This window comes from Pyxicephalus adspersus, chromosome 2 (genome assembly GCF_032062135.1).
Source record: "Pyxicephalus adspersus chromosome 2, UCB_Pads_2.0, whole genome shotgun sequence".
NCBI classification, from domain to species: Eukaryota; Metazoa; Chordata; class Amphibia; order Anura; family Pyxicephalidae; genus Pyxicephalus; species Pyxicephalus adspersus.
This window is the reverse complement of record NC_092859.1, coordinates 36,844,493-36,857,789: the sequence shown is the minus strand read 5'-3', so window position 1 is coordinate 36,857,789 and position 13,297 is coordinate 36,844,493. Positions and strand designations below refer to the sequence as shown.

At 37.6% G+C, this 13,297-nt stretch overlaps 1 protein-coding gene across 1 annotated transcript in view; it reads right to left on the bottom strand.

Moving 5' to 3' along the window:
• Nucleotides 1-12,796, bottom strand: part of ADAM19 (ADAM metallopeptidase domain 19) — a 40,739-nt gene extending 27,943 nt beyond the window's left edge. Inside the window, exons 1-3 of the mRNA XM_072400437.1 lie at nt 12,656-12,796; nt 6,672-6,775; nt 5,891-5,961 (exon numbers count right to left, since the gene is read on the bottom strand). Coding sequence (XP_072256538.1) covers nt 5,891-5,961; nt 6,672-6,775; nt 12,656-12,743 — 263 coding nt within the window. The 5' untranslated portion in view covers nt 12,744-12,796. The remainder of the gene's footprint in view (nt 1-5,890; nt 5,962-6,671; nt 6,776-12,655) is intronic.
• Nucleotides 12,797-13,297: the final 501 nt, after the last annotated feature.

Below are 13,297 nucleotides of genomic sequence, written 5' to 3'. Positions count from 1 at the left end.
CTGGACATCATCCTACTGGTTGCCTTACTGCTCTCGCTTCCAGTTCAGTTTCATTGGTCATACTCATTGTTATAGACTTTAATTTCCAAATGGTTTTTCTTAAGACCTCTTGCTCTTACTATAAAGACAGATCATAAAATTCACATGGAGGAGGAAGTGACTCTACTGAGGTTATATGGAATTAGTATTGGAGTATTTTAATACAGCAAACCCTTATTTCTTTAACACCCCAATAAGGATTTGTGCAATTTAATTTTCTGTGCTCCATTTTTTTTGCTAATTCTTTTACTTTGTATTTCCAAAACTTTTAAATTGGTATTTAGTTGTATTTAACAATGTCTATAGTGCCAGATTAGAAAACTTGTTTGTAACAGAAACATAATTTTAGCTCCATTCTAAAAGTGGAATAAATGACATAGTAAAGTTTGCATTGATCAATTAAATTTCCAGATGGAAAATGGAATTTTGGTTATAAAAATGTAATCCTGGCTGATCTGACATGCTGATGAAGAGTAACACGGTTATAACTATCCTGCACCCTCCATCCTATTAGGTTGTCCTTAAACCAAAGGCACCAACCAAGCCACTGTACAGATGGATATATAAATCTGCCAGTCTGTGATTGTGTGGTAGACGCACTTTGGTATATTTGCCCTGGAACCCTTATGACCTGGTATACTAAATATAAATATTTTTAGAATTGTTATTGTCATCCCTCATTCAGGAGATTTTCCCTGTCTTCTTATTCTGTAGACACAACAAGAAGTGGAAAGAAGTCTCTCATAGGTGAGGCACAATCTCTCTTATTCAGTTAACACAGGAACAAAGCCCCCATCACAAGACCCCTCTATTCCTGTTCAGGTGACAATGATCTCCAAAATATAAAGGATACACAGGAAAAATGATCCCTACGCTCACCACATTTGTGCTTATAACTATTGTCGCTAGAACAGAAGTTATTGTGACATCCTACATCTTTCAGTCACCTAAATCTGAATTCATATGATTATTTTTGGTGCTTGACTAGTAAAAAGTCCCCAACAAGGTGAGTGTAACAGCAATTCTGAAATTATTTAAAAAACACTGAATGGTGGTGATGGGTGGGGGTAACTTTTGCCTGGGGATAGACTTTGGGTGTTAAGAGTTAATTTAGTGAACGGTAATTTAGGTGATTATAGGTGTTTTATATTTAGAAAATGAAGTTTTGGGAGCTTTAACGTAGAACATAAGCCTCCTATAGAATCATTTTTAACACACTAACCATCTAAACTATGCACATTTGTAGTTAGCATGGTAAGCCTTGTACCAAACACTACCTGCACAAAGCTGCGGGTCCTGAGAATCACCTTGGGTACCTGTCCTTAGGGGGCTGTGACATGTCAGATGACTAAATTGTGTCTGCGGTAAGATGCATTCAAATCAGAGACTGATACTAAATGATTAACGGTGTTTACTGCCACTGATCTATAGAGGTATCAGTTACTGTAATAAATCCTGCTAGGGGGATGGTGGGCTATGACATCTCCATAATACCACAGTCCATAAACCTTTGTGGATGTCAGTTTGTCCTGTAATCTTACTGGAGGCATTAGAGGTCAAACAGGAATAGCTAAGGAAGGATGTTATCCTCCATGCAAAGTCCTGTAAGTAAGATTTACATTGTTTATACGTTACCTTCCTGCTGCCTATGTTTAGTTTTTACTGTGTAATAAAATCACTTTACATTTTTAAATGCTTTTCTATAATTATATAATTTCTATAAGTTAGCCTAAACAGTATCTCATATTAAACACATGACAGAACTAAAAGAGTGAAAACTTTTATTGATATTATAGTTTGCAGTTGCCAAACGTTACAGTTGCAATGGCAACAATTTGGTCCATTCTTATTCTTTGGTTCTCATTTTAGTTTTTTTTTACCTTTATTCTTACTTGGTAATCCTCCCCTTTACCTTTTTATTTCAGGGTGACAATACTAATCATCTAGGTGGGTGTTCTTGGTTAATTTATGTTGGAGGCCTAGGAAGGTTGGACTGTAACTTTGGAAGGTATCCTTTAATTCAATGACATTATGGATGCAGTCTCTACTAGTAAAACCCTTTCAGCATACAATTAGGATATTGTATACCCATACTGTTTTACTGTAATAATATTCATTTATTCATTAGATGTAATTAAGGCAAGCATACGGTATGTTGTTTTAGTGCAGATATTGGATAATCAGCTTTCTTTGTGCTTTTTAGCTTACGTGATGCCTTTTCCTTTTTCACTTTCTTCCTTCCAGACTTGATTCTGTCGGAAGCTGCATGCAGATAATGTCATTAAGAGATTGTCATAAAAGCAGCAGCCACCCGTCCTCTTCCTCCGTCTGCTAGCACTGGGGAGGGGGAAGGAGGAGCGGCGGACAGGTTTCATTAAACTAAAAGCTTGCTGGGTGTCAGACGGGAATGGAGATTCTGGCTGAAAGCTGCTAATGCTTATTCCACAGGATCTATCGCACAATGAGATCACTGTCAGAGGGTCCTTGTAGGCAGACATTGTGATGTCATCAGCATGACCTCATCACTTTTTTCAGACAAGGGCATGCATTCAGCCTCCTGAGGTCACATCTCATTGAAAGAACAAGGTTGTACATACTTCTTTAATAATGGCGCTTAGTATCTGATAAAACAATTTAAATAATTCATTTTACTGTGATGGCAGTTTTGGGGGATGAAACAATATATTACGTTTTAAAGGCTGCTGGTTTGTTGCAGATTCCCACTGAAAGATTTTCCCAAAGCATAACTCTACAAAATGCAACAAAAAGGTGAATCTTTAGCAGCTAAATTTTCCAATAGGACTCAAAGCCAAACTCTAGTTCTGAATAAAGTTACTAGCTGCTGTTTGTGACATAAAAGTGTATATCACTTTTATCGGTAGGCCCTGTTTGAATAATTTAATGTTTGCCTACTGAAATATAATTTAAAAAAAACTATCCTTTCTGCTATAAAACACACACACCTGCCTGGCTGTCATCTTTTTTTCTTACAGTACAATGGGCTGTGCATGTGTTGCTCAGTAAAGAATGCGGAGAAATGCCGGGTACCACAGCATGCCCCGTGTTGCCAAGACTGAATTACCTCCCGTGCACGTATGCCATAGTATTGTTACCTGGTCTGGCCAATCAATATGGAATCTGACACTTGGAAGAAGACTGGATGAAGATGATAAAGCAAGGACAGGCGACTTAATACCATTTTTGTTCAGACATGTACATTTATTTTATTGCAATTATCTTCTAATATAGGAGGTAAGAAAAGAAGCAGTTTTTGCTACAATGCTCACCATTAATTCTGAGCTGCCTCTTGCACTACTTATTTTCACCACCAGATGTCCTATGTCTTTGGGGGTTATATGTTAGCCATTGTTATAACATCAAGCTCTGGCTGTCATGGACCAACCTGATTCCTTGGCACATCACTCAGCAGCAAAGTACTACTACAGCACTCCAATTTGGTGGTGGAAGGGTAAAGGACTGCCAAATGCAGTGCACGGCAAAGAAGAAGGGCCCATGATGTCATCAAACTAGACCATCCTCTAATACACTAATACATCTTCAGATCTTATCTAGTAATTTTATTTTTACGTCCCTTAAAATGTTCCTAATATACTTTCAATTGTTGGATATACAGCAAACCAGAAGTACACCCCAAACAACTCAATATTAGAGAACAAAGAGCTAAATAATAGGATTAAAAAAAGGTTTTACAATCTCACATAAGTTTTGATCTTGGAAAGCTTTATGTGAACATATTTTCTGCCTCTGTGTCGGCCAAATGAAATAGATGTGCAGGAAGTTTAATCTAGCATACAGAGATAAATATGAGTCACAGAGACACAGATTTCAGATTTGCTTACTCTTCATGTACAGCAAAAAGCACAAAGATCAAGCCAGCCAGTGTCAACTAAATGTGTTTTATTTCTGTGCATTTCCTTCCAATTGCTGTTTTGGTGGTTTTAGTAAATAGATCTGAGAATTTCTTTTAAGTTAGAAGTCCTTTGGTAGAAATAAACAAGATCATTATTTTCTTCCAGACAGGAAGCTCTTAAGATCCTAATACATCTTTATTGATGAAAGGCAGACTCTGAAACTTAAAGAGACATTGCATTGAAAAGTGATTACAGTTTAGGTTATTGGTGATATATCATCAAAAGTCAGTGGACATCTGACCATCACAAAAATGTAAATAGCCATTTGTAAAAGTGCTAACTCTTCTCCAGCTACCAACCCTTTTGGGTGGCACAAATGACATTAAACTGCTCTTGGAATTAGCTGGGAGCTCAAAATGTACTTTTGCAATGGGGTTCCCTCAGGACTTGGAGCTTTTAGGTCCTGCCGAAGGTGTTTTGACCTATATGAGAACCTGAAATCATCTAAGGCTGAGGACTGGTGATTTAAAAAAATGTTTTTTTTGTTTTTTGTGTGATGTGTTGTTTAGTTTATGAATGACTTTAAAAACAAATTATATTGGAGGAGTAGGGGGCTGGTTAAAAATATAACCTTCAACAAGTATACTGTAACAAGGGCCCCCAGTGAAAGATTTCTGTTCTTCTAACCCAATATCACCTGAATGTTTTATGGGTGTAGAAAATTAGGACTACAACATGACCTGGCTTTTGAGCGTATTCACACTGTAATATAATACTACATCTTACCAACATAACCTACATGCTGGACATAAAAATGATAAACTTTACATGAAAACAGAGTACTGCACCACCCACTGGGCCTGATTTATTAAAACTCCCCAAGGCTGGAGAAGATATACTTCATCGGTGAAGCTGGGTGATCTAGCAAACCTGAAATGGATCTGGTCCAAGATTGAAAACATTTGCTAACAAATAGCAAATGAGTTTTAAGAAATCTATTCCAGGTTTGCTGGATCACTCAGCTTCACCGATGAAAGTGTATCCTCTCCAGTCTTGGAGAGCGTTAATAAATCGGGGCCAGTATGTCCAGACCACTAGACCTTCTCATGACGTAGCTCAATGTAGAATCAAACACTTCCAACCTAACTGGATCAGTAAACATTATAATACCCGTCTATATAGTCATAGAACAACATGACCTGACCACTTATCCAATCATAGCACAATTTTACAACAAATAGATACCAGCCTTATTCAAACAAGTTATTTAATACTATAACAAAAACCCTGAGCTGAACAAATCCTAGTTGCGATGGTGACAGATAGGCTATGATTGCAACAATCAAACAACACATCTTTGAACTGAGTACCATTTATTTCTACAAAAGGCTTTGTCCCTTCAGATTGGAGTAAATTGCTCAGCATTTACTGTACCATATGTATGAATAAAAACTTGACAGAACTTTAAACTCTTTCATAAATTAATATATATATATATATATAGTTATATATATATATATATATATATATATATATATATATATATATATATATATATATATATATACACATACATATATATATATATATATATATATATATTAAATGAAAAAATTATCTTTATCTATATTTTACTGTAGTCTTTCCTATACGAAGCTAGTTGTCATTGGGTAGGCGATGTGTTGACACAGGTAAAAAATTGGAAATGTACCCACCTTCCACAGCACACACAGAGCAGACAGCTCACCCCTTTGCTAACAATGAGGTCTTTGGAGAGCTAAACTATTATTATTCTTTTTTGCCACTGTAAGGTATAGCAATAATCAATAAACATTATACCACCAAAGTCTCCAGAGGATTGATAATGGTGTGAGGGAAGAAGGTGGGGGTTCAAAGTATTGTACATAGAGTTAATACATATATGTTACCTGCATGGTGTATTTATTAAATATTTTACTACTTTTTTTCCTTTTACTCACCTGTTTCTTTGTAAAGATAGGATCAGCTCTCTTCCTTCTGCTTTAAGCATAACTTCTACATGTGCTGGATGCTAAAAAATAAAATGTGTATACAATAAACATCTTGGATTTACTGCTGACCAAACATTCTAAAGTAGGGAACTCTTAGCATGCATGGCATCGGCTGTAATTGTCAGCTTCCTAGGCTGTCAGTTTACAAAGTCTTGCCCACTCTTCTACCTGATGTCAGCACATGGCATTGTGTTTAGAGGGCCTTTATGAATGCCGCATGGGTTTGGGGCTAATCTGCCACCTGAAGTAAGGTGCATAGGTGCATTGAGGCTGATCTGAGCCCTGAAAGGTATGGATGTACTGAAACTGAGGTCTGAGTTCTAAAGTAAATGGATTAGGACTGAAGTGTAAGTGTACAGACTGTGGCTAATTTAAAGTGTATGAATTGCGAATCTGAAGTCTAAACTGCATTCATGCATTAGGGCTAATCTGTGGTATGAACTGTATGGATTGGAGTTGATCAGAGATTAAACATTTATGATGAAATTTTGGGGAGATCGAAAATCTGAACCATATGTATTGTCGGGAATCTGAGATCTAAAATGAGTTTAACATCCTAAATGCCAGATATGACACAACTAAGACAGGAACAAAAATCACACTGAAACTGTAAGTCCAATTTACATCTCAGTACATGTAAAAATATATATGTTTTGTGTGTGCACTGGTTAGTCATTTTTTGCACTCATAGTTATGCTGGTAATGGTCTCATTACTCCTTTTTCACTTACCTTCAAATTATTATTTTTTATGCTTTGGGATGTCAACCAGTGTGGTTCAGTAACTTCAGAATGTGAGAAGATCTTTTCAAGATGACTGGGAAGCTTACTGGCAACTGTGATTGAAAAAGATGAAAACAATAAAATTCCTGGATAGAGACACACATATACAGCTGCTTTCTGAAACATAAAACTATTTCTTATTTTAGGATAGGCTATGAACAAGCAGATGTGCTGTTCAGTTGACAAATGAGCAATAATAATTTCCATGGCTTCATCTACAATCTTTAAATGAGAAACAATCCCCTGATATATATAAGTTTCAGTTACAGGCAGAAACATAAACCACAAGTATTTTAATAAACGCCAAACTTTAAGAAATACAGAATGATCCCCTGAGGGACATCTACGACTGGTAGCACATATTGCACACTCTGGCAAACACTGATCAATATCCATCATTAGCATCAGTTCACAAAGCCCATGGGTTCATTTATATCCTTTGTTGCCTAACTTAAACATCAAGATGTTGACTTCAAGTTATTTTAGTGGCCTGGAGTTATTGTTCTTCCTCATAAAAAAATTGTGGAGGGTTATCTACCCATTTATATAAAGTAAACATTTTGGTGATGTGTTCGCTTTAAAGTGACCTATCCCTCCTATTGCGTGCTACTTCCCCCATCTCTTAGATTGTAAGTTCTTTTAGACAAGGGTCCTCTCCGCGACCCCAGTTTATTGTACAGCGCTGCATAATTTGTTGCTGCTATATAAATGCTGTTTATTATTATTACTTAATATCCCTTTACCCTTATAGGCTCAATCAACTACTATCCTCCAAAACAGCATTAACTTAACTTTCTTTTGCTTCCTAACCAGTCTTTTTAGTAATGCACACACAAGAAAACAAAGTCACCATGTAAGTTCCATTATCAACATGACATATTTTTGTGATTGGAAATTGGCGTAAAGACCTGATAACCCTTGTGATAGCCTGAACTGACTTTTACAAACAATACTGAAAAAACTGATAATATAAGATACATGTGATAAATTTAGCGGACCCGTGCGATAAAATCTTTAGTATTCTGCAGAAAAAAAGCGATATAACATCACATTTTGTAGAACCAAATGATCTGTTTCTACATATGAAAATAGAAAACGTTAACATTTTAGTAAAAACTCAATGTTTTATCATATTATAGATAGGAAGTTTAGGCAGATTCTGGCAATGCTGCCTATAGAAAGATGATGGAACACACTTCTTCAGTAAACAGAGCCGTCCTGATAACCAAGTTCATAGGAACAATTATTTCCGTGAGGCTGAATGAAAATTTAAAGCAAAGTGATATTATACAGCATATTGGCAGTGGCCCAGTTGGCAGGCTGTATCATCATAACAAAGTATTTCTCCTCCAATACACTTCTGTGTAAAACAATGTATAGTTGGTCCCCTAAAGGCACAGAGTAAAGTCTCCCACATGTGGACTGTGCCAGGATTATGGTGCATTGATTCCAAAGTCTTAACCCAACCATCAAACTACAATTCTTTTACGCCTCCATTGTAAACTACAATTCCCTGCATTTACTATAGGCATTTATTTTTTAAAGAACAGGATTACTAAAACATCATGGCAAGAAAAAATGTTCTGCCTTAAGTTACAAGTTTTATTTAAAGCTGAACTTTATCTCAGACATAAAAGACATGGTCCAATTATCAATATGTTTGAAAGGTATTTTTTTATGTAACCAGTGCAAGTATCTGATTTTGTCTTAATATCACTCTCTTGTAATCCAATATGCAGAGTTTAGCGAGAATAAGAGAGGTGTGCGGCAATGCAGATAACAGGAGGAGAGGGCAGAGTGACAAGCATATCAGTTGGCTGCAACTCCTTTCACTGTCCATTCACCAACTGTCCAGGCTGGGGGTGTGGAGAGGAGCTGTGTACTGGCCCTGTTATGTAAAATATAAGCATTGCCAGGGTAGACAAACTTTTTTCCTGATTCAAAGTTTTTTTTTTCCGTTTTCAGGAGCAGACCAACCATCAGCAGAACATAATGCTTAATAATCAGTCTGCACATTATTATCACATCATAGTTGGTTTTCTGGCTTCATCGTCGCTGCAATTTGCTGGAGCTGCTTTTACACAAACACAGTGGTAGACTAGTACTAAGAGACACCGGGGCTCCTATCATGAAAAGGCTGCTTTATTTATGAGTTGGCTCATCATTAAATAAATCACTTCTAACATGCCGCAGTGTCACATCTGCCTGTATCAGTATTTCATTCAGAAATGGGACACTGAGTGGGTGGCAGGGCAGCCATGGCAAATGTGACTATATAAAGATTTCCTAGACATGTTTCCCCCTGCAGATTGTGTGTAGATGAATGGATGTGTCCAGTCTGTTCGCCATCCTCGCTCACTCACTGTGTAAATTCTTCATTCCCCTTTCTAAATATAGTGTGCTATATATTACACCCAGGAACACTCAGCCACTGCCTGCCCAGTTATATATACACAAACACTGTGAACTGAACATGTGCTCCTAAAACTATGTCTTATCTAATAAAACATTGCACTAAGCACAAAGAGCAGTAACTCTTAGCAACTAATCAGAATTCACACATTAATTTATTTATTTCTTCACATAAAGCATGTTTTGAATAAATATGCCGATAGGAATGACATGCATTATTCTAATTTCTATATAATATTGTTTTTAAAAGAAATTTTGTAGACCACCACCAGACAAATGAGACTTTTTTAGGCCAACTTTTACCAAATTTAGCCAATCAAACAATGAATTTTTTGAAATCAGGAACCTATTTTATTAAATATCATTAAAATCAAACATAGAAATAAAATCTAGTGTATAACACAGAGCCTTCTATTTGGACTTCCATATATACATCCACTTGTTGTAGCAAACTAGTGGAAGTCAACTTTGTGTATTACATCCTACGGTAGTACTGTTGTGTGCCTTTATCCATTCATTTAGCCTTTATTGCATACACGTGTCTAGGTTTGATTTATTTTGTAAAGGGCCCATCACATATGTCTGTCCTGGTACATTACATTATCATATTGGACATATTGTTACCAACAAATCAGGCATGCAGCATTTTTTTCCAACATAATGCACTACAAGTCACAGTAGTCCACTTCCATATGTTGTAGTGCACTGCACATCACAAGTGTTGGGTTATGTGTGAAGAAGTCATAACAATACATGGCAACATCATAACAACTGAATATAACAAGAATATTAACACATGCATTCCTACAACATACAGATGTAAATGAGCATTTAGACTGTAAGCTCTGCTGGGTACAGAGTGGTATGTATGCGTACCTTAATTATTTATAAATAAAGTTATAAAGTAAAAAAAAAACATATCACAGGGCTCATTTAGATGGGCGTTGTTAATGAACACAGAGGTGCAGGTTGAACACACCTTAACAGGACCTGCTGCATCCCGACCAAAGTAAAGCAGGTTAAACGCAACCTTTCAGGAGTACATTATACCATCAAATCTGCAGATTTGCTTTTAAAGTGGACATCAGACATTTGTCAAATGAATGAAAACAACGCCGGTCTGGCTGCCCTGGCTAATGTGATTAGCATGATGATAAACAGGCTACCGTGTACACGTAGGATACATCTGACAGATCATGTACACTTATAAATAATGCATGAATGAATATACAGGTTGCCATTCAAAAATCCGGCAACCTCTGGACCTGAGGAGTGCCAACATTTCCAAAAATTCCGGATTTTTTACGGTTATATATGCTGTATATATTTAACAGAAAATGACTACCTGTACAGTCCTTTAAATGGATGCTGAATCCATCATGGGGCTTTACAGCAGCAAATAAATGAGAAGGAATGAGCAGGAAAGCACGTGCAAGCAAGACCCAACAGCTGATTCTGGAGTACAGCGCCATCAACACATAAACGGTGCAAAACAGTGTAAATTTGAAAATGCTCTCCAAAATCCATGCCGGAAATCTGAAGGAACCAGATTAATGATGGCATGATTTTTGAATGTCATCCTGTAGCCATTTACTGAACTTATCCGCTTAGTGTATGCACCTAAACCTGTGGTAGTCAACTTACTGTAATAAGTTGATAAGATAGACTACAGGGCTCAACTCAGAATTTTTTTAAGAGGAGTGGGAAGAAATTTTAGGTGGGTGGCAGCCCTTGTATTGTGATCAAACTCTTTGGTAAACACCCAAAAACAGCCGGGTGGGTGCTGAAAAGTGCCGGGTGGTGCGCCCAGCTAAAAGTCCCTTGGGAGAACCCTGGACTATCATAGGGGAACATGACTAATCCAGCAAACATACAATGCATGGATTTCTTAAAATCATCTGCTATTATATGGTAAACGTTTTTAATCCTGGACCAGATCTATTACAGATTTACTGGATCACCCAGTTTCACCCATGATATTCTATCCTCTCTAGTGTTGGAGAGCTTTGATAAATCAGACCCACTTTGCCAAGGGGAATAAAACCTATATGCATAAAATACCATGGGAATCCCAAAAGCAGCTCCAAACTGTACAGCCTCCATACTCAGTGCTACGGTCCTGTTTCAACAAATGTTAGAAGAGGTGCTTGATGACAGCTCAGAACCATGTGCCTATTAAGCGGTGCAGGGGTTACATAGCACTATGTTATCTGGTTCACCCATCATATTGGGGTAGTACAGGAGTTCAGTTGGAGTGCATGCTATATAATACAGGTGACAGGAGTGCTTCTGCACAAGCCAGGGTTGTTCACACCATTACCCCACAGCATTACCCCACTGTGGGTTGTCGTAGCACACCACACTACTTGATTTTCTTCTTTTATCTATTTAAGCCTATGCACAGCAGCATGTTCCACACAAGAATCCAACATGTCCTGTTTTTTCTCAGTGCACACTGACCCAAAGCACTGGTTTGAAATGAATCCATAGGACATAAAACAAACTAGCTTGTACTTGAATTTAAGAAATAGGCTACCTTAAACCAATGCAGAAAAATTGAAATGTAAATGAGACATTATTGGAAGATATTCTATAAAGTTATATGATAAGACAATGTTTCTTGACACTTTTAACATGGGGGAACCCTGATTGAAACATTCAGGTCTTCATAGAACGCCTTCTATAATTACTATAACCACAGCTATGGTTCTGAGCTGTCAGTATATTAGTGTGATGAACAGTAGGAAGAATGTCACCCATACAGATAGCAAAAAAGATCATTGATGTCACTTAAACTGATCTGGGTGGCACAAGTTGCTCACTGTACAATGAACCCCCAACAACTTCTGGAGGAATCCTGGTTGTGATACATTGTGATAAGACACCCATTCCTTATTTATATCACAAGCATTCCCTGATTTCCAGGCACAGCTCCTAGCTCAGCATATCTGACCACCTACCCATAGGAATCCCACTTTTCTTCCAGGCAGTAAACATAAATAGCACAATCCAGAAAACTTGGGTTCACTTTACAATGAGGTGTGTTGGGATCAATGGTCCCTCCTGATGTGACAGGTTTCTCTGATGCAGAAAAGTCTTACTGGAAATTGTTTTAAACAAAATTGACCTGATTAGATATTTAAGCATATACGCCAGGGGCATGGTCCAGTAGTACTCATCCTTCTTTATTAGGAGCAGAAAACCAGTGAAGTGTTCAGATTGTACCAGTGATTCCCCTACAAGGGTGGGACAACCCCAAAGCTTGCACCTTCACAATCAACACCTGCAAAACATCAGCTGTGACAGGTTCTCTTTATATCATTTTATAGCACCACCCTGCCCATAGTGATCCCAGCACCACCCTGCCCATAGTGTTCCCTGCACCACCCTGCCCATAGTGATCCCAGCACACCCTGCCCATAGTGATCCCAGCACACCCTGCCCATAGTGATGCTGTGATGATGGGATAAGATAAGACATTGTCCTATGGAGCATGCAGGGAGGGTTTATCTTCCACTTACCTGTCAGAGGCTCAGCTGTCAGCAGCATCAGCCTCATCCCCATCCATATCCAGACTCGGATCCCCCCGAGCCCCGCAGCTCCTTCCATCCGCGGGATCCCCGGCTACCCCCGTCCACATACAGCCCGGCTGTCATACACAAAGCATGGCCTGCCGAGCTGTGCGCACCGGGCTGCTCCGCTATGGACACGCCCCCCGCCTATCATTGGAGGGATGCGGCTGCTGCTGCCAGCCGGGACACTATAAATACCACAGCAGCGTCAGAAGCTGGCGATCCATATCCTAATACTATAACATTACATACTTCTAATAGCATAACATAATATACCTGGAATACCATAACATATAATAACTTTAATACCATAACACAATATAATTATAATACTATATTATAAGTATAATTCTATAACATAATTTAACTATAATACCATAACATAATATAACTATAATACCATAACACAATATAATTATAATACTATAACATAATATAACTAGAATACTACAACACAATATAACTATATTACCATAACACAATATAACTATAATACTATAATACCATAACATAATATACCTATAATACTATAACATAATATAACTTTAATACCATAACATAATATAACTATAATACTATAACATAATATAA